Below are 25,957 nucleotides of genomic sequence, written 5' to 3' on the forward strand. Positions count from 1 at the left end.
CAAAAAAAGGTAGAATAGCTCACAGAACAAAACTAGAGGACTCCCAAAACTTGAACGTGCAGTAAAAATCAGAAGATGGCTACCAGAGGAGGGGCTTAGTGAGCCGACAGTCATTGGCTGGGGGCAGTATGACCCAGTGTACAGTGATTGGTTTATAGGAGAAGAACAAGTTACTTACCAACTGTAACATTCTTTCGACTGGACGTTCCTCCCACGTATTCCTTATCTTTGATAAATCCACTTCCAGCTTGCTGGCCTCGGAAAGGTTTTTCCCAGTAGAGGGCGCTGCGCATCGATATCTCAAGTAGGTGTCCCTCAAGGGCCTCCGTATCGGCGCCAACATCATCATAGGTATAGTTTCATGCAGCGTCCGATGCTCAGTTCCGTTTTGAGGTGCTGTGTTTGTCCAGTATGAGATGGTTAGTACCCTTGAAGGAGCATAGGCAGCAACTACAAGGGAAGTTTTACTGCGGGGTAGGATGGGAGGGGCAATAAGGAATATGTGGGAGGGGCAATAAGGAATATGTGGGAGGAACATCCAGTCGAAAGAAAGTTACAGTTGGCAAGTAACTTGTTCTTCGAATGGATTGTGTCCTCCCACGTATTTCTTATAGTTGATAGACTCCCAAAGCAGTAATGTGTACAGGAGGCGGGAGTAAAATGTAGTGATTTTCTAAAAATGCAGAGTGCAACACAGCTTTCCCAAATTCTGTCTCTTATCTAGTGGAGTAATCTAGACTGTTGAATTTGGTGAAAGTATGTGCGGACTACCATGTGGCAACCGCACAGATGTCTTCAACTGGAACTCCTCTTTGGAGAGCGGACAAGGCTTCGATATCCCTGGTTGAGTGAGTCCTGAGGTGTTGAGGCAGATCTTTTCCTGCCAGTTTATAGCACTCTCCGATGGATAGTATTATCCATCTTGAGATCGTCCGTTTCTTGATAGGTAAACCTAGTTTATGTCCTGCATACCCCACAAACAACTGATCTGCTTGCCTAATCCTTGCAAGTCTGTTAATGTAAAAACTCAAGGCACGCCTTAGATCCAGCCTGTGCAATCTCTCTCTCTTTCCCTGGGTGAGGAGGAGGGTAAAATGAAGGCAAGGTTATGTTTTGTGTGATATGAAATCCTGAGACAACCTTTGGGAGGAGGTTCGGCTTCACTTGAACTACTTTATCTTTGTGAAAGATGGTATGTGGGGACTTGCAAGATAAAGCTTGTAGTTCGCTCACTCTTCTGGCAGAAGTTAAAGCCACTAGGAAGACTGTTTTTAGAGTGAGAAACCTTTATGGACAGGAATGAAGACTTTCAAATGGAGTGCCCATTACACATTTTAAGACTAGATTTAAATCCCACAGGGGGACCTGAAAAAGAGTTGGGGGGGGGGGAGAGATATAAGTCAACCCTTTCAGAAACTTAATGACTAGAGGCAGCTTGAAATATGAGGGTTCTTAAGCCGTGTGTTTAAAGATTGGTAACGCAGCGGCTTATCCCTTGATTGTGCCAACTTTAAGACCTGAATTTGCCAAATATAGCAGGAAAGATAACACCATCGATGTACTACATGAAAAAGGGTCAATATCCTTATCTCTGCACCAGCTGCAGAATTTGTTCCAACGGCAGAGGTACAAAGATTTAGTTGCTGGCCTTCTGGCCGAAAGTAACACCTCCATTATGCCACCACCTCTCCTCTACTGCCAAATTCTCCCCTGAAGCCACAGCATGGACCACCTCCTTCCTACAAGACAGAACCATGCAAGTTTTCTCGGACCTAGCATCCGCCTCACCAACTATCATACTCTGCGGTGAGCCCCAAGGCTCCTGCCTCTCACCCACCCTCTACAACATCTTCACACGACCCCTTTTTCTCATCCTCGACGCCATGGGCATTTCATACACCAACTACGCCGACGACACACAGATCCTCCTCACCCTCACTGGCAACTATGACACTGACTCCATGACCCTCAACGACCTCTACAACACCATCCAAGCCTGGATGGCAGACAATGGACTATGCCTCAACTCCGACAAGACTGAACTCCTCCCGGTAGGCTCACCCGACACGCTTAAAAATCTAGACTCCCAATTCAGTCATTTCACCATAGACTCCATCAAAATATCTGTCTCAGAATCAGTCAAAACCCTTGGAGTTTACTTGCATTCCAACCTATCCATGGACAAACAAGTCAACGCTATAGCCTCTGCAGCTGCATATCATGCCAAAATAATTAACGCTGTCAGGCCCTTTCTCTCCAAAGAGAACTGCACTAACATAGCCAGAGTCATCACTGGATCTAGGCTTGACTATTGTAATGTACACTTTCTAGGCACCGCCAACAAAATCCCAGAGGTTACAGATCATACAGAATAGTGCTCTCCGGGCAGCCCAAGGCATTTCCAAAAGAGAACACATTTCGGAGGCCAGAAAACTAGCACACTGGCTCCCAATAAAAGAAAGGATCATCTTCAAGACTGACACTGACCCACAAGTGCATTCACCTTACTGCCCCCGACTACCTCTCCCAAAGGATCCACCCCGTCTCCTCTACGAGGCCAACCAGATCACCATATACTAACATGCTCTGTGCCATTAGTAAAAAAAAGCCAGAGCAGGCGGATCCAGCTTCCCATATCTCACACCCACTCACTGGAACGCCCTACCTCCCACAATCCGAGGTGAGGCCTCCCTCAGCGCCTTCCGCAAAACCATGAAAACCAACTTATTCACATAAGATGCCTCGCACTAGTTGAATACATATATGTTCCTAATGCATAAAATGTATTGTAATGACGAACTGTACCAACCAAAATATCAGCTCTATGCCTTTTGGAATTCATAATGTACCACTGAATGCCTCTATTCCTGTAACTAAGCTCTTGCAAGTAACAGCGCCTCAATGCCCATGGGCTACTTGCGCGCTATATAAATATAAATAAATAAATTACGTCATCCGGGAGGTCCCAATCTTTGTATCTCAACCTTTCAGAAAACAAGCGTGAAGGTTGAGAGTCCCGATATCCGGATGAGAACCTGACCTTCCTCTTGCGAGAGAAGATCCTCTCTTTGTGGAAGACGAATCTGAGGACAGATGGACATGTCTACAAGATCTGGGTACCACATTCTCCTGGCCCAATCCGGGGCAATTAGAATCTTGGGTTTCCGGAATCTCCTGAGCCTCCTTATTACGTGAGGAATGACAGGGATGGGAGGAAAAGCGTACTGAAGTGGAAGCTTCCAGTCCACCACAAACGCATCTCCTAGAGCTCCTCTCGGGGGAAATTCCCTTGAGCAGTATCGTTCGCATTTCCTGATGACACTCGTTGCAAACAGATCTACCTGAGGGGTTCCCCAAAGGGTGAAGATCTCTTGAAGGGCTTCCTGAGCTAGTTCCCACTCGTGGGAGACTAGTCTGCCTGCTCAGAGCATCCGCCACCGTGTTCTTCTCTCTGGCTAGGTGAACTGCCGATAGAGATTCCTTCTTGAATTGCCCAGAACCAGACCTGCATTGCCTCTCTACACAGTGGCAGTGACCCTATGCCTCCTCTTTTGTTGAGGTAGTGCATGGCTACTGTGTTGTCAGTCATTATCAGAACATTTTTTCCCTGTACTGATGGCAGAAAAGCTTTCAGTGCTAGTCTGATTGTTCTCAGCTCTAATAGGTTGATGTGTAGTCTGGACTCCGATGGAGACCAACGCCCACTGATGGTTAAGTCATTGGTATGGGCTCCCCACCCCGTGAGTGAGACGTCCGTGGCGGTTTATAGTCATAATGTCGAAAAAAAAATGTCGAAAACAATAATGTCGACATCCTATACTTATAATGTAAAAAGTCATTTTTTAGAAAAAAAAAAATGTCGACAATAAAATGTTACTTAGAACTAACAACACCTCACCCCAACACCCCCCTGCCACCCCCCCCCACACCCCCACCACCACCCTCTCACCCCTCATACTCAGCACATTCTAATTATATATTTATTTATTTATTTTTTCAATAAATAAATAGCCAAAAAGAGTATCATTTACTATTGGGGGGGGTCCCCCCCAACCCCCCCCTCACCCAACACCCCCCTGCCACCCCCCCACACACCCCACCCCTCATACTCAACACATCTTAGTTATATATATTTATTTATTCATACAATAAATACAAAATTTCGAAAAAATATCGAAAAAATGTCGACATTATTGTTTGTCGACATTATTTTTTTCGACATTTATTTTTCGAAATTTTGACTGTCGACATTATGACTGCCCACCGTCCGTGACTACTGTCATCTCCGACCATGGTTGCAAAAACGGTTCTCCTTTCAAGATGTTCTCCCGACAGGCCCACCACTGAAGGTCTTGTGCTACTCTATTCGGGATTTGGAGGAGATCTGACATCCTTCGTGAGAATTGAGACCACTGGGTCCTTAGCGCCCACTGGAGAGATCTCATTCTTAGGCGAGCCTCTGGCACTAGAAAAATGCAGGATGCCATGAGGCTGAGCAACCTCAAATAAATAAATTAAATAAATAGAAGGCTGTTAGATGCTGGGCATTTTGAAATCTGGTCACCATCTGTAGAATATCTTGGGCCCTCACCTCTGGTGGCGAGGCTTTTCCCCAGGGATGTGTCCAGGACTGCTCCAATGAACTGGAGTTTGATGGTATCATCTGCGACTTCTTTAAATTGGAGGAAGAAGCCCAGCTTGTGGAGGAAATGGGAAACATAATCTAGATGGATCTGAACTTGTTGCGGGGATACTGCTCTGATCAACCAGTCGTCCAGGTAGGGGTAGACATGAATCCCTCCCTTCCTTGGACTTGCTGCCACAACCGCCAATAACTTGAAGACCCTTTGGCGGAGATCAGCCCAAATGGCAGAACCCAAAATTGATAGCGAGAGCTGCCAATGGCGAACATAAGGCACTTTCTGTGCTTGAGATGGATAGGCACATGAAAGTAAGCACCCTGAAGGTCCAGAGATACCAACCAATCCTGAAGGTGGAGGGGCTGAAGGATCTGAGAAAGGGTTACCATCTTGAACTTGTCTTTCCTGAGGAATTTGTTCAATTCTCCTAAGTCCAAGATGGGTCTCAATCCTCCGTCCTTAGGAAGTAAGGCGAGTACCAACCCTTGTTCCTCTCCGCTACAGGTACTGGTTCTACGGCACCTTTCTCTAGCCGGTCTAAAATCTCCTGCATAAGGAGCAGATCTGGAAACCTCAAAGAGTTGCTCCCTGGTGAATGTCTCTGGAGGTGTGTGTAGGAAAGGCAGGCAGTAACCCTGGGCAAGTGTTTCCAAACCATCTGACGCAATAGCCTGCTATTCTGTCAGATGTTGAGTTAACCTGTCTCCTACTGGTGTTTTGTGAGGAGAGACCTCAGAGGGGTTTTGGAGCGGTTGACGCAGATGCTGAGGGTAAGGCAGCACCTGCTGATGCGGACATGGCACCTTTAACCCATCCACCGCTGTTAAATTGTCTCTGGCCCCTTTGAGCTGGCTGTCCTCTGCCTTTTTCCGAATGCGGAGTAAAAACGGAAGGGCTTGCCCCTCCAGGATGCACCTGAGGGGCGATTTGGAGTTTGACGAATTGCAGCCCCAAAAGATTTGGCTGCTGCTTTGGAGGTTTGCAATTTCTCCAAACTGTCATCAGCTTTCTTGCCAAATAGAGAGGTGCTGTCAAAAGGCATATTTAGAAGTCTGGCTTGTACCAAAACCAGACTTCCGCAACCACACAAATCTGCGGATTGTGGTACTGGCCGCCATGGCTCTGCTGATGCCGTCAGCTGAGTCGAGACCTGTTTGGAGGGACTCTCCCATTGCATCCTTCCCATCTTTGATATTCAAGAATGTGTCTCGTTCCTCCCCTTCTGGGAGACGGTCAGCCGCTGATGAAGCGCACTCCCAAAGAGTGGCTGAATCTCGCTAGCGTTGAAGTGGCGTTAACTGACTTAAGTGCCATGCTGCATGCCGAGAAGACCTTTTTGGCCATTGCATCAAATTTCTTGTCGTCCCCATCTTGTGGTACTGTGGGGTACGCCGATTTACTGCTTGATGAACTCGCAGCCTGTACTATAAAGCTCTCTGGGGTCGGATGCTTAGTTAAGTTCAGAGGCTCTGAGGCTGACGTTCTGTACTTCGCAGAGAGCTTTTTGTTTACTGCAGGGATAACCTCCGGTATTTCCCAATTTGCAGTCATCTTTCTCTGTAATGCTGCATGAAAAGGAACTATAGGGTCTTCTTGAGGTCCTTTATCTAAGATGTCTGTTAAGTCATCTTGTTGTAAAGAGGGTGCAGGTGCTGACCACCCCAACAATTTCATAATTCTGACCATAAGAGCTCTATAAGACATGTCTGCATGCCCCCCAGGTTCTGGTCTGCCGAAGTCAGCTTCTGGAGAGGTATACATGTCACTGGCTACCTGTAAAGACTCCTGAATATCCTTTAATCTGACTTCTTCCGATATTAGCTCCTCTGGAATAGGAACGCTTGTAGTTTGTAAGCCAAACAGCCTTTCATTATCAGTCTTCCCCTTCCTCATAAATAGAGGACAACGCTCTGAAGTAATCAGAGCACGGGTAAGGGGTAAATCCCATTTCCAGTGATGAGGGAGCCAAATTGGTTGACACTGCTTGAGATAGGGTTGTAGTTGTTGATGTAGATGTCATAGGTCTCGACAAACTTACAAACGGTGTCAATATACTCTAGTATGGCCTCAATGTCATCGAGAGAATCGAAATTCTACTCGATGCCGTCGATATGGCCGACGCCCCTTTCGAAGGATCGTTCGACAGCCCGGTTGCCAATGGTGCAGTCGGGCCATGAGGTTTCAATGGTCTCTCCATCAGGGTCGACGACAGCGTCGATGCGTTATGTGTCGAAGGTGCCTTCGACGACGGCGATGAAGCCGTCTTGTTCGAAGGGCCCTTGTATCTACTCGAGGATTCAGGACGCTCAAGGATTTTTATTTGCCGAGGTCGACGACTCACTAAGTTTCTCTTTTTCGGGTCTTTCACCCAGGGTATCACCTCAAGGTATCTCCGAGGGGGACAAGGGCACGTTCTCGAAGACCCTTAACATTTCTTTGAGAAATTCCTCCCACTTAGCTGGAGAGCTGTCTTTAGTGGGCAGGTGACCCTTTCGGGTGAGTTGGAAGATGAAGAGGAAGGTGATGTTAGACGCCTCCTTTTGGTATGTCTCGATCTGGAGGAGTGGTGAGAACCACTACGAGATCTTGAGCGGGACTGTTTTCTCAGATGGCGAGGAGACTAATGTCTCGACCGAGGACAATTTTGAAGGGGTAGAAGATTTAACGATCTTACCTTCTTCCAGCTTCCCCCTACGCTCCCTCAAGGCTTTCGCCATCATGGACATACATTCCTCACACTCCGAACACTGTTGCTCTGAGCCCAGGCACCACAAGCAGATTTTTTCAGGATCGGTTAACATCTTTTTTCCACAATCCCAGCATTTCTTGAAACCGGATTGCGGAGTCGATGAAGCAAGCGAAGATGCCAACGTAGATTAGAAGAATTTTATCAATAAAATCGAAGTTTAGGAAAGATTCACTGAGGAACCGAGCGTTGCGTCTCCGAGGCTTACGAAGCGCAGAAAAACAGAACTGAGCAACGGACACACCGTGAGACTATATATACCTATGATGACATTGGCATCGATACGGAGGCCTTCGAGGGATGTCGACGTGCAGTGCCCTCTACTGGGATAAATGTTTCAGAGGCCAGCAAGCTGGAAGTGGATTTATCAAAGATAAGGAATACGTGGGAGGACACAATCCATTCGAAATACAGTGTGAAAGTGAAACTGTTTTTTCTTTTACTGAATATTCCCAATCTGACGACGGAGAACATTCATGAGCATGTGAATCCATGCCAGACCCCATGCTGGAGAAGTTCATGACGGCTCTGCATGCCTCCAATGTATGTTGAGCTTGTTCGCCGTAGTTCTGCAGGTTTTAAAGATCGCTGGAAGTTCCATTGATTTATGGACATTACATTTCGAAATGTATTGCTGAAAAATGTAGGTGTTTTCTTAGGACACCTTGTTTTTATGCACTGCCAAATGGCTCAGTTACTGATGAAGCTTAAGCTCACTAATTCTGCGAATGGAAGTAATGGCTACAAGGAAAGCTACCATATACAGAGGCTTGTTCAAGGATGACTTATGCATTAGCTCAAGGGAGGACCAACGAGTTTGCTAAATACAACATTTAGATCCCAACCTGGTGGCAGGTTAGCTCCCAGTGGGTGTAATCGTTTAACTCCTTCCATGTAGGTTTTCATAACTCGAAGTCTCCTTCAGTGAACTTGGTTTTGAGGTGCTGTGTAAGCCGGCAGAGCTGCAGGGTTCACCCCAGATTCCACTTTGCTGGGCTCAGATCCTTTCAACACAATTAGTCCCCATCAGTCGAGCTCAGATCAATGTCAATTTTACATCAAGTATCGAAGACTTTTAAATGTGCACAGGGTGTGGCTTGACCCGTTGCAGGACCACTTCCATTTTACAATTCTCGTTCTTTTAACGTTTACACCCTATAGGTTGGATACCTAACAGAGACCTTCGAAAGAGCAACCACGTGATCCCGGACCACTCTGTCAATGGTATTGTATCTTAGCTTCAAAGTTCATTCACTCATCTGTCTTAATAATCTTTATACAATGTTGCCGCTTGCAACCTTGGTTTCCACACAGACCAGTCTGGTATCAGTCTCCCCAACTTATCGGCTGTGCTGGCTTCACTGGTGCTGCTTTGTTGTAGGAGCCAAGGACAGTACCACAGCGGCAAACACTTCTCCATACCTTGATTATCGACGCGGAAGAGCCCAGGGTACTTCCGACACACAATGCAGGATTCTTTCATTCCTAGGCTAACGTTTCCTATGCTCGAAGGGTCCTGAAAGATGTGGTCTTCGGTGAAAAGGTCAAGGGCACTTCCCTCCTTGCAATCCTCTTCGGTCTTGACGTCTTCCACCTTGTATTAACTGTCATCTTGGAACTGCTGCTTCCTCATGAGCTTTGCCTTGCTCAGAGTGCGCTTTCATGCTCCGCCTTTTATCCGCGTGGGAAAGTTTGATGAAGTCAGGTGTGTGTAATGACCAGTTATCCATTGTCGCACCCCTCATCCAGACGATCCTCCCGCACTGGTCCATCCCCAGGAGCTGGTTCCAAAAGTGATGGCTGTGTACTGGGACACGGATGACAGATCCCAGGGACTAGCGGGCGAGATACCTTCAGGTTTCTCACATCTCCCTTACAATTGAACCTGAACTAGAGATAAAGTAAATGTTCTTGTTCCAGAAGAATGCCTCCTTTCCGCAGGACTGGCAATGAAAGTTCACTTTCAGATTTGGTTTGAGGCGTGACTCCCTTCCCCAGTTCAAAAGTGTTCACCAGCAAAACAAAGGGTAAAGTGCCAACACTACTTCTTGGCAGCCACATTGCCTATGTCCTTGCACTCTGCCTCAACAAGTCTCCACAACCTTTGTTACCAGGAGAATGACTCCCTCCTCCGGGTATCTGTCATGATGCCTACCCCCGGAGCACCAGGCCAGGCCCAGCACCCCCGGAAGCAGGCATCATGCCCTCGGGTAAAAGCCCAGCGGCCCCTTATAGGGGCTCTTTGGACTCAGTCCTGGCGCCATAGGCGCCAGGCTCATAAAGGGAGGTGTTTTGTGCACTTACCTGATGCAGACCATGCTGCACGCTTCAGGCCTCCCTGAGACCTGAAAGGGACTATTTTTTCATAGGGACTATTTTTTCACTCGGGCGTGGCCAGGGAAGGATACATACCTAGTTGGGGAAGGATACATACCTGGGACTTCTTTGAAGGCTATTTAAGCCACGCCCAGACAGCAGCTCATGCTTCGCGTTGTTCTGCTTCCTGCAGCTTAACGCTCACCGTGTCTGCTCCTGCTCCTGGACTCCAGCCACGCCCGCCTCGAACCTGGAAGACCTGCAAGGAAGGAAGAGAAGAGAAAGGTGAAAACCAAGGACTATTTCAAACTTCTTACCTGCATCCAGAATCTTCTCGCCAGCATCCCTGAAGAAAGACTTCCATTTAAAAGCATTGCGTTGCTCGCTGCAGCGCCACGCTTCACTCACCTGTCCTCGAGACATCTCCCGGCTCCATCGCGGCTGTCAGCATCGGACGCCACATCTCTGCACCTAGGGGAGAGAGGAAGAAACAAAAGGTGAGCAGAAGGAACAGAGAAGGAAAGCCTGATTAACAGCCATAATACTTACTGGCTTTTCTTCCACATTTCGGGTCGGCGTCGCCCCGTTGGCAGGTACCGTACCCCGGCCCCTATGGGGAAAGGACAAGAGACATTTCTGGGGAATGATGAGGACATTTAGAGGGATCGCCCTCATCACTACTCACCTCGGCAGTTTAACCCCTCGACGCATCGCCTTCATTCTGCACCGGAAATAAAGGACAGATCACAGGTTAGAAAGACAACATAAAGGGGGCCTCACTTGAACTTTGAACTTTCATACTTAAGGCGCATCGCTCAGGAAAGTCAAGTGGATTTTGCCAGCGCCATTCTGAAAACCAGTGAAGTAACTGGACGAACACGCGCCCCTGCACCAGAAGCAGGATTGAGAGTTCATCCTTCCAAACCATAAGGTGAGCTTAAACTGGGGTTTGGAGGAAGTTAGAGAGGAACGAAGGGGGAGGGGGGAAAGGAGGGAGCTAGCACACTATTCTGCAGACTGTTAATCCCCTTTCTCATCTGCAGAAGGATATTCCTACGGGCCAGGCAAGCACGATTTGGAGGTCCTGTCCAATCGGTGTTCCGGGTCCTGCGCATCACGCTAGAAGAGGCCACAGCAATCCAGACTAGACCAGCGCCCCGGTGGGAACCAGGTGAGCGTTACAGTATCTTAATTCAGCAGTTCAACACAGCCAGGGGGGGGGGGGGGGATGGCTCCCTTCCTCTTAACCTGGTTACCAGAAGGACTACCATCTCCTGGTATCTGGGCTTCACAGTCCCGTACAACCAGGAGGAATGACTTCCTTCCACTGGCTTCTCTTGCTTTCGGGCTTCTCAACAATAGAGTTCATATGCTGATAGGGTCCTCGACCCGGGTTCCTCGCCTGTGGTTCACTTAGTGCACTAGCCTGCCAAATACTGCCCCAGGAAAGATGGCTTGTAGTTTCCTTCTGTTTTGCGTATGGGACCCAGACCTGCTTCTGCAGACTTGGTTTACCCTCCTGCCAAGTACGGCAAAGATGACTTGTGTTCGCTTCTTGATATATTCCTTTAAGGTTGGGGGCCTGGCTAATTTGTTGGAGAACCACATTCTTATGGCTCTCCCCCCTTCGCTCTAGGTCAGGGTTCATATCTCAGCCAGAGTTCTAGAGCTCTCCTCTTTATATGGCTGTGCGGTAACACAGGCTCTCTGGTACCCCCAGCGGCCAACCTGTTCACTCCTGTACCTTCTGTGACTTCTCTCGTAGGCTCCGGTATGCCTCAGAGTATGCCTCTGCTTGGTTTGGGTCTCTTCTGGTCACCGACTTCTACAGCACTGCGGCGGCTCCACAACTTCTGACCTTCTGCAGTATGCGTGCCTGTTACAGACCGCTTGGTCACCTCCCCTGCGAGGTCCGGTTACTACTTCGCCGAGGGTACTTCAGCGCCTGACCCTCTGGGGATGCAGTCTGGTCCTCCTCAGCGTCCTGGACTGCAGCCACTTCAACCTCTCGTGCCAAGCAGCTTCCTGGTCCTCGGTTCCTCCTGGGATGGCTGAGCAACATTGTAAGTCCTTTGTCGATTCTTATCGGATTGTGTGGTGGATAACTAGAATGCTCACTCAAGTTACATGGAGTGTTCTCTATGACTCTGCTCCTCGTCCCAGTACTTATCCGATTTGCTCCCTTTTGGTCATCCCTAATCTTCCTCGTCTCAGTATCTTTGAGACTCAGATTTATAAAGGTATATGGAAGTATTGGTAAAAGAGTTAGGATCCAGAGGATATCGAGGTGTGCAGGGTGTTGGGTAAGGGATATCACACCGCATTCTCCTGAGATGTTCTCCCTTGTCCCCAGAGGGGAGGTCTCCTCCCATGAGATCCTCCTACTGAGCACCACCCCCAGGAGGGACTATTCGGTAGCAGCCTGGCCTCATGGGAAGGTGCTCACTCCTGGGGAGAAGTGACAACATCTAAGGACTCATCACTATATCACAGTACTTACCGTAATTGTATTTCTGATGCTTGTGTCTGCTTAGATTCACATGCTTTAACATCAGCCGACCTCTAGTGGTAGGGCCAGAGTATAGCATGACTTCGAAGTTAAAAAAGGCACGTCGATTGGGCATGTTTGTAATACTGTCCCTAGTGTGACGTGTACTTTACCCATGGTCCTTCACGCGTCAAGTTGCCTCAGATTGTTTTCTGACATGAGGGAGCAAGAAGTATTATGCATGAGTACAGAAAAGTAGAGAAAGGTGTAAAATGTCTATGTTCCTTCTACTCCAAGAGGGAAGTAAGGGTGGGCGCACGTGAATCTCAGCAGAACAAGCACCAGAAATACGATTATGGTAAGTATGTATGCCTTCCGGGGCTTGTGGATCAGCTTAGAATCACATGCTTTGCATAGAGTAGTGGTAGGTAGAATTTCCATCTTGTGTGATATTCTACCCCATGTTGAGAATCCCCCAGAAATGTTGGCTTGGCAGGTTTTTCTGACTCATGTCAGAGTGGGAATCTTTTTCCTTACTCACCCATTTTTTTTGTACTCTGGGCACCCCTTTTGGGTTTTATTTTGATGGAGTCACTTTCCTCCATCTTTTTCTTTGGCATCTGTAATTTCCTATTGTAGCACCCAGCACATTATGCACATTGTTACTGGAAGCTCCTTCAGCTTCCGTCTTTGGTTTTATTTGTATTTGTTGCAAGAACTACGTTCCCAAGGATAGGAGGCCATTTTCTATCCTACCCAATCCTAGACTTTTTGTAAGCCCTGCAACACCCACCCCACCTTATGTAGAGCACTGATGGAAAACTGTTGCTTTTTCCCCTTCTCCTGTAACGTTTTGGTTACAGTAACAGTTCCATTTCAGTGGCTGGTGGCAGTGTATACTGTTGCTACCAATTTTGTGAAACTTACAATGCAGGCTGCTTTCCCAGCTGCTTTAAGGCTCCCATGGGACACCACAGATGCAAAATGGCTTGCATCTTCTTTTTTCGCTAACTCACGCTGGTTCGTTCTTTTAGTCCTGCTGTGCTGGGTGGGGGAAGCCCTTGTGTGCCTTTTGTCTTCGTCGAGATCTGTTTGTGAAGCTGCCCGAAGGAGTCGGTGTGTCTGGGAGGAGTCCGAAACACCACAGGTCTTTGTCCTCCAGTGTGCCTGCTTGGATCCAGTTCTAACTGGGAGACTGTCCTGAAAGGACAGCCCCCACCACAAGTTTGATTGGCAGCATGCATGTTGAATGGCTGGGTTCCTGCATAAAAGGCGAGGGTCTTGATGCTGAAGCCAGAGTTGACCACATTCGTGCTGCAACTTCTTCATGCTTAAGGCACTGCGAGACTTGAGTTGCTTTGTTGCTGGAGTACCGATTCATACATTTGGGAGCATGCCCATAAACGTTTGGCCAGGCCCAATGCCTGTGCGCCTACATGGAGCCTTCTACCAAGTCCCTGAACCCTTATTCCCAACATAGAACTGCACTTACTTGCTACAAATCTTCTGGAACTCTTGCCATTCTGCAGCTTGTGCCTCATCTATTTTGCCATCCAATCGGACTCTGAAACTCTCATACTTAGATAGGGAAGTACTTCTAAAGCACAAGGCCTTTGTGAATTTAAATGCAAGTTTTTCCTGCTCTGTGCTGGCCTTGATTCATTTTATTCTTCCTTAAACCAGCTATTCGAAGTATTATTTCCGAAGTGGTTAACTTAACTCGAATTGCTTCCAACTACTTTAGAAGTCTGCAACAAGTTAATTTAGTTACCAGTTTAGAATTGTTGGTTGATAAATACATTTGTCAACCTGAAGAAACTCTTTCACTTACCTGCATTCCAACTTAAGGTTTGACATTTAATTGAGTTACACCTGTAAAAGATATTATATATATATTTCTCTTACTCATCTGAATTGAACTTTGACTATCCTTGCCTAGTATGTTTAATACACTATTGTTATATATAAATATGATAGTGTATTCTTGACTGTGTGTGCTCCAAGGTCCTTGTACTCTACTACAGCCCTTCTCTCTCCCCAGATAGGCCTGGCTGCTTAGCCATAGATACCAAACCTTTTGGGTAGTTCAGGCCTTTACGAGTGGCAGCCCTGGACACTGAAAGGAGAGTCTTCTATAGTCCTACCTTAGGTGGACTTCAGTAAAACTCCCTAACAAGTAGTACCTGTAGAAGGTGGTGGGATGTACAGCGGCTCAAAGAGGCCCCAACACCGACTATCCCACTTGAGAATCTTGTTTAGAATTTATCTAGACAGTAATGTTGTGTGAACTGAACTCAGTTTCTGCTTTACAAATGGCATCTAATGTAACATTTGCAATAAAAGCTAAAGTAGCAACGGCTGGTGGCAGTGGTTTTACCTTTATGACTTGTAGTAATTTTTACTTGCAGGCTGTTAAATCAGACTCTGTAATGCACACAAGGGCCACCATTCTGCTAGAAGGGTGGGTTCCTTCTTTTTCGCCATTTGTAAGTATGCTTGTTGTTTCTGAGGTCTTCCCCTGCCATTCTAGGCAGGAACGATCTCAGTGGAAGTTTTGTCTTTGGTGGGAATCCCCTGCCCAGGCTCCAGAGTGCCCGAGGACGCAGGAAGCGAAATAGGAGTCCAAAACTCTGCAGCCCTTTGCCTTTCACCTTGCCTGAAAGGAACCAACGCCAAGTTGGGGAGGGGGGTTGGGGAGGGGGGGTGGGGGGGTGGGTCTGGCTGTTCCGAATGGACCTCATCAGTAGGGTGGAGCTGTGCTTCTCTAAGAATAGTGAGCAAGGGGTCCATGTCTGGATTCCGCTAGTAACTTACTTACTCTCTATTCAAAGAAGACTCCGACCCAGAGACTGTTGGGACCCATCATTCTTGGGACGACCTGCATTTCGAGCAATCCCACCATTAGCTGTGACCTTACTGGGCTGAAAACAGCCAATAACCTGGGCCCTCGAGCCTGTGTCCTGTGTATTGTCTTCCGAATGTCCGATTTTTGCTGAAACTTTGGTGGACTCCTGCTGGACCTCGAGAGACAGGATTCCACTCCTTGAAGTCCCCTCACCGAGTGCAGAACCAAAATAGAGGCAAATTTGACCAGCGACAACTGTCCATCTGGTACTTTGAAAAGGAAGCCAAATCCACTGTGCCACAAGAAGCACATTAGAATCCTTTGTTGGGAGCCTTTTCTTTCGACTGCTGCTGCAAGTTCCCATGCAGTGTCCGTTCTTTTGTCACCATGAGCTGCAGCCTGAGGGTCCTGTGCTGCTGCATCGTTAATGCGTCCGTCTGCAAGCTCTTCTTTACTGCTGATGTACTGTGTGGCTGAGGGTAGTAATTAACTAAAGTCTTGTGTCGCTCCTGTGTAGCCGAGTGGGTGATGTGTGTTTGGGAGTTCTCCTTTAACGATCGCCCAGGCCCATCACTGGAACACATCTAGGGAGTCTTCTACGAAGTTACAGAACAGTTTATACTAACTCCGAAGTCTGTACTTGTTGGATGAGAACCCCTCTGGAACTCTTGACTTTCCTACATCTGTGCCCATCATGACCTGCCTACTGTTGGCCAGTAGACCACTAGTGCCCCTCCCCCCCATCTGCCTCTGAGATCACTCATGCCTTAAAATAGGGAAGGACTTCCAAAGTATATGGCCTCTGCTAGAAATGGTAACAAGGTGTTGCAAAGTACTTACTTGCTAAAGGTGTTAGTGATGTAACTGCATCTCTGAAATGAAAGTTGAAACGTGTTCCGGAAAGTAATCCGAGTGTAACTGCATCCATTCTGAGAAACTAATAAGTTACATCTGTTGCAAGGTGTATACTTGTAACATTGTTGGTATAACTAGATCATTCCTGAAACTGAATAACACTGTAGGTTATTACCAATAGGGTTTACATACCTAGAATTGCCCTGGGTCATTCTAAAAGTCTACCAATGTGCTTTTACTCCCCATGAATACCATACTGCCATTCTAAATGAGTATCACTAGGTTTTACTCACCTGGACCTGCATTCTGCTATTCTAAATAAGCTTTATACTTTAGTTTGCATACCTTAAGTATTGTGTTGGTTTTTATAATAGTGTTTATGAATGATAGTACTTACATTTCTAAAGAATTCCCTTAGCCTGTGTATACACAAAATACACTTCCGTATTGTAAAAATAATGGTTCATCCGTGTTTCTTTTGACCATATGCATGCTACAGGTTCTTCATACCAAACTACAGCCCAATCTCCCTCCCAAGATAAGTCGGTCTGCTCTGTCCACGCTACCAAATATGCAGTCCCGGACTATACTATACTAAGAGTTGGCGTTTACTGTATTGCCCAAGGTATAGTTTTATGAAGCCACTGGGTGGACTTTAGAAAAACTGTCCTAACAATATCTACAAATGGCTCATCAGCTGACAGGGCCAGCAAGTCACTCGACTTATGTGACAGCAACCAAGACTGTTACCAGGAATGCAAGAGGTGTTAGTCTTGCGGACTGCTTCAAATTGAGGAACCACTTTTCTGTACAGCTTGGAAGTAGATGGGCAAACACCCATGGCATATACTTTTAACTCCTTCCACAAAAGCCTGAATTACTGGAACAACCCATGTTATTCAAGAGAAACAAAGGTTACAATCCATAAGGCAAAAAACACAACCACCATCAATTTAAACCACTTGGAGCCTTATAACAGTTTTAGTGGCCTCTCGCTCAAGCTACAAAGAGGGTGAAAGCATAGTAAATCAAACATTGCAGTAGCAGTTACTGTACTGATACATATGGACAAATAAAACCATTGTTACCAGGTGCAGTTACAGGGTTTCAAGTACATTTAGCACAGAATAAAATGCAAAGGATGACTTTAAATGTATATAAATTCAAAGTATCTAGCCAAAATGTGCTGGGGCAGGTAAGTACTTCAGTGTCACTTTTAGGAGAGTTCCAGTGTCAGTTCATATCTCCATAGGAATAATGGGAAAAGCAAAAACGATGGTTCCATGCATTTTACGACCAATTATTTTATTCATGAATGTTAAATTTTTGAATTTTCACTGATTTTAAACTCAGTGCAGCCACAAAATGCCCCTCCTGCCATTATCCCACAAACGCCATCCAAAGAAATATTATCCTCTTTCCAAAACTATGTATATGCTATTTTTTTTACTTTTATATTGTAGGTCAATTACTTGGTGGTGAATATACTGCACTGAAATATATGTCCAGTAAATATTCTGTAATTAGATCACTGAGTACAGTCAGGACACCATATAGAGTCGGCAGAAAAAGAAAAGGTGACTACTGACCCAACAACAGCTAAGCTGGTTACTTCCTGGCATCTTTTGGTTTCACACATGAGCCTTACCGCTGGGTCTCTCTGATCCATGAGCCTCTGCCTCACTATGGCCAATTGAGAGGTCAGAAGAGCTACGCCGGTTCACTATTCGCTGGGATTCTTGGGACGGCACACCTTTGCGCGGCCTGGCCTGAAAATAGATTTCAGGAAACTTAAATAAGTTAATATTGCTTGAAATACCTCTTTACATTCATGTGAAATATCCATTAGCTACAACAAGCAAGGGGACTGAAATGTATCGGGCCACTGATTTTTCTATGCCCGGGCAAGGTCCCAGTGCAAGCCTACGTTGAGGTTAAAATGTAAAGGCAGAGCCGTGTATGGTAATGTGTGTAAGGGCGTTTTACCAAAGTCCACCTTAGGTAAGACTTTAGAAGACTCTCACTTGGGACACAGGGCTCCAAATCTTGGTATAGGCCTGAACCACACGAGTAAGTAGGTAGCAATGGCTGGGCAGCCAGGCTCATCTGAGGAGGGAGAACAGGGCTGTAAGTGGTACAAAAAAGTTAAAGTATACACAAAGGTCCAAAGAAAGACTCACACTACAGTTCTATAAAAAAATAATGGTTTATTTTATATATACACCAAGGTAAGGGTAAAAGATAAGTACTATATCATTCAATGAGTAACTTTCAAAAAACCAATGCAATATTCACAGTAAGTATATTAGTATGATAATACTTTTCAAAATTACAGTATGCAATTCACAGGTGAGTAAAGCTCTTGTGATAACTTAAGAATATATATGTGTCAGGTACAAAGTGGATGACACAAAACCAACACAAGGTAAGTAAATATTTGTAATTATGTTTAAAAGACCATACCTAACTAGTTATGAATACCTCAGAGTCAGTTTGGAGGGCAACACAGGTAGACCAGCTGTAGAAAGTTAGAGGAAGTCTTGAGTTACAAGTAAGAAACTCTTAGTTGGTTAAAAGGGGTCAGCGACTTCATAAAAGGCTCCCTGAAGGCACACAGGTGCTGGGGCTTGGCGAACTCCCAACTGCTCACATTAGTAATCCAGAAACACAGGAGCAGCAACACCACTCCAGGTAAATTATACCTAGAGTCTCACAGTACCTTATGAGTTGCAGCACAATGCCTCTATGATGCAGCAGCAGCAGACCCGGTCACTGGATTCTTTGTCAGGCAGACTGAAGGGAAACTGGCGTGGATCTCGCAGCAGAAATCATGGGAAGAGGCTTCCAGCAAGGGATACTTTGTTACTTCTTGGAGCTCTTTTTTGGTGCCCTTTTCAGGATACCAGATGAAGGACGGTTGTCGCCTGATCGATTCGCCTCGCTCCAGCACTCTGGTGAGGGGACTTGAAGGAGTGGAATCTTGCCTTTAGAGGTCTGGAAGGAGTCCACAAAAGTTTCAGGAGGATTTGTTCTTCAGGAGACAATACACTGCATGACGGTCCCAGGTAATTGGCGGTTTGCAGCCCAGGAAAGCAACAGCTCGTCGTGGAATGGCTCAACATGCAGGTAGTCTTAAGAATGACTGGTCTCACCAGTCAAAGGGAGAGAGTCATCCTCTTCAGAGTTCTTCTGGCACTTGGAAGAAGGGGTCAGATAGCAGCGGTTACTCGGGGGCTTCTCCGGTCATCTGAAAGTGGCTGCAGACATCTTCCCCTTTTCTTCCTCGTTGATTCTTCTATTCCAGGGATTAGTTTGTCATCAGCCTCACGATCCACGCCTTTGATGCAGGAACCCAGCCAATCAGCAGCCATGCACCATTCAAACTCTGGGTGGTGGCTGCCTTTTCAGGACAGCCAGCCCCCCAGTTAGAACTGGTTCCAGGCAGGCACACCAGAAGACAAACAGCATAGTTTCAGACTCCTTCCCTGCTTCCTATGCTCACAGACACACTGGAGCCTGTGCAGGCTTCCCACATGATTCCAGCCAAAGACCAAAGTAAAACCAGGACCAATTAAAAAAGGGCGGAAGCCCAAGGGCCCAAGCCACACTGCACACACGTCTGTGTGTAGGAAAACTTAGAGGAAATAATTTTTCCAAGAGAGTTACAAATATTAATACAAAGTAGACCAAGAAAATAGGGTAAAAGTATGAGTGAGTGTGGAAAAAAGTTCCCACTCACTCCGGGGACTAGACCAGAATTCCTAAATCCAGCAAGAAGTGCTGGGGAACTCACATGTAGAGGAGACAAACACTGTGAAAGTAGTGGTTGAAAAAAAACACCTGTCCCAAAAACATTAACATAAAGGTTGGGCAGTGGTAGAAGGGATAAACACCCCTAGAAAAAAAACTGAACAATTGTGTGTTTTTGATAAAGGCTTCATAACAAAAGCTATCATCACAGACTGTCTATAGGTGCGTATACTGGAAAGGCAAATGTGAGGCAAAGGGTTACATTAAAGCCATCACCTCCACTTGCGAGAATATACAGAACCGATGGCGCCTGGGCCTAGGCATGCCAGAGCGAAAGCAAGGACTCTGGGACATTCCTAAACCTTTATTGCGTCACCCATTCCACAGGTGCAAATAATGGAAGTGTGGGTCACTGGTACTAAACTAAGGTATATAAAATGCTAGGACAGTTTTTTCTAAAGTCCAACTGAGGCAGTTCATAAGCTCCACTCTTAGTATAAGGCTGCACCACCTGAGAATGTGGCTAGCATGGTCAGAGCAGTCAGGCTCATCTTAGAAGGAGAGGGCTATAGCTTGGTACAAAGAAATTATAGTATACATACGGTCCCAAGAAACACGGAAACACTATGTATTGTAAAAATAAACAGTTTATATAAATACCAGTAGACAAAGATAATTCTTGGCTAAGTAAGTACTATAATATTATATAAACCCAATTATAAAATCCAACAATACCCATGGTATGCAAACCAAGGTATAACCTTATTTAGACAAGAAAGAAGCAAGCCAAGGTGAGTCAAACATAAGGTTATACATTCAGGATAGTAATATACTATTCTTGGGGAATAAAGATATACTTTATAGAATACAATCAGTTTTTCAAGGGTAGTTGATCCAGTCAGTCATGCAGTGACAGTTATGAAATCACATAGTAAACCAACCCTGTTACAAGTATACTCCTTGCAACATTACTTTTAAGATCTCAGTTCAGAGCTATTAAATCAACTCTTACTTTCTGGAGAGGCCTTATGCTACTTAATGTTAAGTATGAACACTCAACTATTTTAGAATCCACTAAGCATATCAGGGAAAGCAAAACCCAATCACGCTATAAAAAAAACCATGTACTTCAAGGTAAGTGTTTTGGAGAATTCTCAGAAATGTGCCAATTCCTCTCTACCTTAGAGACCCCCAGCAACTTTGCTGGATTTCGAGGACTTGAATTTTTAACCTGGAGAGAGCGAGACCCTTTTTCCCCCACACTCATGTATTTTAGTGTGATTTTGAACTCCGTTTCTTTTGGTTGTGGAGTCTGAAAAACTCCATCGGCATCATCGTTTTACATTGTGTCACACAGCACCTTCAGTGCAGTGGCACAGGGAAGTCTTTCAGATTTCCCCAAGGTTTAAATACCTTTTCTTGGATAAACTACTGTTTCCAAGAGCAGTGAAGTGAAATTGACTTTACTTACACTTGTAACTTCCTAGACCCAGCACACACTATCTTACAACACTGTACTGGAGAGGTTACTTAGTATCCCCTTTATCTAGCTTCTCATGTAACTTTTTTTATGTTACCCTTTCTTTACTGAATAGCTGGTGGCAGTCGTTTACTTTTAACTACCGTGGTGTGCATTTATTGCGGGCTGCGTTCACAGCTGCAGTAAAGAACCCAAGGGTGCCATTTTTGTCAAAAGGGCCCCGGTCTTCTTTGTTCACCATTTCTTTGTGGAAAGGTGTTTCTTGAGATTTACTCTGCGCGCCAAACCAGGTTTAGTCCCTTTGTTCATTTTGCCTTTGGTGGGATTCACGAGTGAAGCCCGCCTCTGGCTCCAGGGTGTCTGGTGGGGCAGATTTAGGAGACAGGAATGCACTCTTCGGTGATTGGCCGGCTGGCTGTCCAGTAAAGGACAGCCACCCTGCTGGGGGACCGACAGCCAGGCTGGAATGAATGGGAGAAACCTGCATAAAAGGCTAGGCTTTTTGGCTTCGAAGGCAGAGTCTACCCCTGGACGAAGGAATCCGAAGAACAACTTTAAGAGGACGCCTGCTGCAACTCCTGGACCGTTGGTTAGCCCGGTGAAGCCATGCTGCTGTACTGAAACTCCAATTTCATATCAACTAGAGAAGCCCTGCAAGGACGACTTCTCCCTTTGAGTTGGTGGGACCAAATCAACTCCAAAGTAAACCACCTGGACATCTTCTCGGAGCAGGTTGAAATTCCACTGCAGCTGCTGCTGGAATCGAATAGCCAGGGAGTGGAACACCAGATTGTGTGCGTTGCTTTTAAGCTGGCCAAAAGCTCCAGCAAGACCCTCCAGACTCCCCGGAAGCAGGACTGACAGAGCCTGAACCACCTCAACAGAGTGCTGGACCCCAGATGCAAGGAAAGTCGATCTCAACCGACAGGAAGCACAGTGTTGCTATTTGCGGTAGATGCGATGAGCTGAAACACTGAAATGCCTCTTGTTTGATGATTGCCAGTTGCGGTCGGGTACCGTCCCATTGCAGTGCAGGAGTCCCCAGACGTCCCCCCTCTTGTCCACACGACTGAGGCCCAGGAACACCAGGATCTGCAGAGCTGCACAGGAACTGAAGTCATCTGCTGCCCTTTTTCTTCAATCCAAAGGTACTGCACAGTTTAAGAGAACTTATCTCGATGTGTAACTGTACTTGTTCTCTGTTGGCGAGACCTGTTGTGGTTGCTCCGTAGAGTTGCTGATCGCTTCTTTACTTCAAAAGTCTAACCAGCTTGTGGCCCTACTTTGAATTCTTCTTTTCTAGAATGACTTCTAAAACATTGTGCAAGACTTTTACTTCCCTGCAAGAAGTGGTTCAGCTCACCTAGACGTTTGCCCAATTGACTTTGGCCTAGCCTGGGCCCCTGAATGACTCTTCTGCTCTTTGACATCGTGTTTTATCCTCCTTCCAGGAAGGGGCAAACTAACTTTGCATTGGGGGTTACCAAAAGTACCTACCTGCTTCCAAATATTTGTGTGATCTCTTGTTCTGTTCTAATAATCTTTTGCTTTGCCAAACTCTTGAATCTGATTCTAAATGCCAACAGTAGTATATTACTGTCCACAGTGTCCTAGTTACTAAAGTCACCTAAGGGTGTAGGAAGTGTGTGCCATCCCAAAAGGGTACTTACTGATTTAGAAATATTAAGTGTGTGGATTTTGGAGTGTATTTGTGTGTTACTGTTTTATTGCCCCCTTCTGAAGAAGGCTTACTCAGACTGTTAAATAAATTAATAATTATTTAATCAAGAAACCTTGTGTCTAAGTTTTTGAATACTTGTCACTGTGAATCTCTGTGCAACTACCCTACAACTCACATTGACCCCTCTTGAGATAAGCCTTGCTGCTCAACATGATACCAACCTGTGTAGTATAGACTTATACCAAAGGTTGAGTTCCTATTGCCAGAAGGTCAGGGTTGTTGTAGTGCACCCAAAGTGTACTTCATACAATCGTGCTTAACAGGAAGCAACCAACCTATTGATACATAACTATCTGCCATACTGAGTATACCTTTAAGAAATGTATAATACATTGTACTTGGGTAAGTAAGAACTTTATGAAACTATTTTAGAATAGAACCAACACAATTCAGGGAAGCACAACCAGTCAAGTTTACAAGAGCAGCAGCTAATCAAGGTAATACCTACATACTTTTAAGAGGGGCAATCAGCACCTCATAAGACAAGTATTAACTCAAAGACTGTTTTAGCCGTGTATAAAGCAGAGCAGGGAAAGAAAAACCCAATGTTACACTATAAGAATGACACAATGTTATTCAAGACAGGTAAGACCCTATTGGTAAGCTTTTACACTCATTCAGTTATGCAAAGAAGACATTTTAGAAAGGGGGATAAACACCATTCAAAGTTAAGCACAAACGAATTACATTTTGTAACTGCTTTCACAGAGATAGTTACGACACTAACTTCTTTTGCAAGTAAGTACTTTTACACTTGTTATAATAATAATAAAAATTATACTTTCAAAGAGGAATCCTTTTCTTATCTAGTCCTTCCCTAGTCTATTGCATGAGTTCTCCAAGAGGCAGAAGAGAGCCCCTAGACGTCTAGGTGCCAGCTGTAGGCAAGTTGAGATAGGGTTCAATTGCAGGAAAGTTAAAGTTCCATAGGAGAGCTTAAGCAAGTAAGTATTCACTTTCAGAGTTAAAGTTTTCAGGGACTTCACAGAAGGTTCCCTATAAGCATTCCAGCATTAGGCCTGGGCACGTGGTATGGGCAAACTCCGGACCACATGAATCACCCACTCAGCATCACAGGATTCACACAAGACTTAAGTATTGCCCAAGCCAACACAGTACCTTGGAAGAAAAGAGCTTTGGAGTGGATGCCTTCAGGATGCAGCAGCACAGGACTCAGTCCCTGGATTCTTGGACTCGAGACGAAAGAACTGGACGGGAACTTGCAGCAATAGTCGTCAGAGGAGGCCTCCAGCATAGGCTTCTTCACAGATTCTCATGGCTCTGTGCATTTGGCGCCTTTTTACAGCAGCCAGATGAACTAATATCGCAGGTCGGATTCTCTTCACGCTCTCGGTCCTGCACTCTGGTGAGGGAACTTTAGGCATTCAAATCGTGTCTCTGGAGGTCCAGCAGGAGTCCACCAAAGTTTCAGCTGCATTCGGACGAGCATGCACTGCACTCGCCTGAGGTCCCAGGGTATTGTCAGTTTACAGTCCAGCAAAGGCACAGCATGTCATGGGAAGGCTCAAAATGCAGGTCTTCTTGAGACTAGTGGATCTCACCTGCCTCTGGGTAGGAGTCGTCGGATTCGGAACCCCCAGATCGATTAGGAAGGAAGGGTTGCATCAGGATCCAATTACACAGCAGGCTCTCTGGTCGCTGGAAATCGCTACAGGTGTCTTTTCTTCATCTTCACCTTTGGATTCAGCTCCAGTGGTCGACTTGTCAGCAGTTCCAGGTTCAGAGTATTTAACAGGAACTACAGCACAACTTCTGCAAACTCTTCCTGCAATTTATATAAAGGGGGGGTCAGGCTGCCCAGTCAGGACAGCCAGCCACCGCCCCCTACCTCCCCACTGGGACTTGGTTCCTTTCAGGCAAGGAGCAAGAAAGGGCTGCAGAGTTTTGGACTCCTCCCTGCCTTCTGGCCTTCTCAGACACTCTGGAGGCTGAGAGTGGAATACAAAAGATTCCTGCCGAAAACAAGACTTCCACTGAGGTCGTTCCCGCCTAGAATGGCAGGGGAAGAACTCAAAAAACAAGCACACGAGAATGGCAAAAAAGGAAGGAGCCCACCATTCTGGCAGAATGGTTGCCCTTCTGTGCATTACTGAGGCTGATTTAACATCCTGCAAGTAAAAGACTACCAAAGTCACTAAGGTAAAAACCACTGCCACCACACCAAACATGTTACCAGGTAAGAAAGAAAGAAGATATGCTGTATCCCCCAGCACTCCACATAAGGTGGGGTGTGCTGGCTCACTTGAATCAATTTAAAGGAGATGTGAATCCCACATTACTTATTGGGAACAGTAGTCCATCCAAGAAATAATGAGAATTAAAAGGAAGCCACAGCATTTAAAATGCTTTGTACTGCCATAGTATTTTACAGTCAGTCCAAAGTTACAGGAAACTACAACTCCAATAATACACTATGGAGAGACATAAAAAAGTCCCCCATAAAGAGAGTAAAAGACTAGGTGAGAGGGGGGAAAAAGATTCCCACTCACCTACGGAGACGGTAAAATAATTACCAAGTCCAAGCAAAAGGTTCTGGTTATGGCACAGGTCAGGAAGATTTATCACTGAAATGAAAATCTTATCCTAAAATACCAGATACTTGTGCACTGCAAAGGTGCTTGTGGGTCCCAGTTTTTGAATGGTAGTTGGAACAAAAGTTCAAGACTGAGGTGTGCAGGCAGAGGTGCGAGCGCAGAGCAGATCAAATGCCAAACTGACACGCTATTGGAAAAGGTGAAGCAACTGGGAAAACTACAGGGAAAGAGCATGAGAAGAGCTGCATTTAATTATTCACAATAGGATTCCACTTAAAGACCCATGCAACATCAGTATCTATGGTTCAGCCATGTGGGCTTCAAAGAAAGTGAGCACTTTGTCTCCAACACATTCCCCCTCCTCGCCCCCATCAACAACAAACTATGCTAGCTTTAGCCTTAGATTGGTATTGTAACAACGAGAATGGTGTATGCTGTGTGTGTGATTTCCAAATTCATGCACGATCTAACAAGCTCACCTGAGGTTGGATTCCAAGGATGGTCGTAGGAACTAAGACGTCACCTGAAGATGAGACAAAAC

The 25,957-nt window shown here is 45.9% G+C and overlaps 1 protein-coding gene across 9 annotated transcripts in view; it reads right to left on the reverse strand.

Moving 5' to 3' along the window:
• The window catches only part of ANKS1A (ankyrin repeat and sterile alpha motif domain containing 1A), an 855,968-nt gene that overhangs the window by 413,805 nt on the left and 416,206 nt on the right, over positions 1-25,957 (reverse strand). For all 9 annotated transcript variants that reach the window (XM_069633488.1, XM_069633494.1, XM_069633490.1 and 6 more), the window contains 2 exons: positions 25,896-25,939; positions 17,539-17,659 (listed from right to left, as the gene is read on the reverse strand). In XM_069633488.1, the coding sequence (XP_069489589.1) occupies positions 17,539-17,659; positions 25,896-25,939 (165 nt within the window). The remainder of the gene's footprint in view (positions 1-17,538; positions 17,660-25,895; positions 25,940-25,957) is intronic.

Source organism: Ambystoma mexicanum, chromosome 13 (assembly GCF_040938575.1).
Source record: "Ambystoma mexicanum isolate Mex_15411 chromosome 13, UKY_AmexF1_1, whole genome shotgun sequence".
Classification (NCBI taxonomy): domain Eukaryota; kingdom Metazoa; phylum Chordata; class Amphibia; order Caudata; family Ambystomatidae; genus Ambystoma; species Ambystoma mexicanum.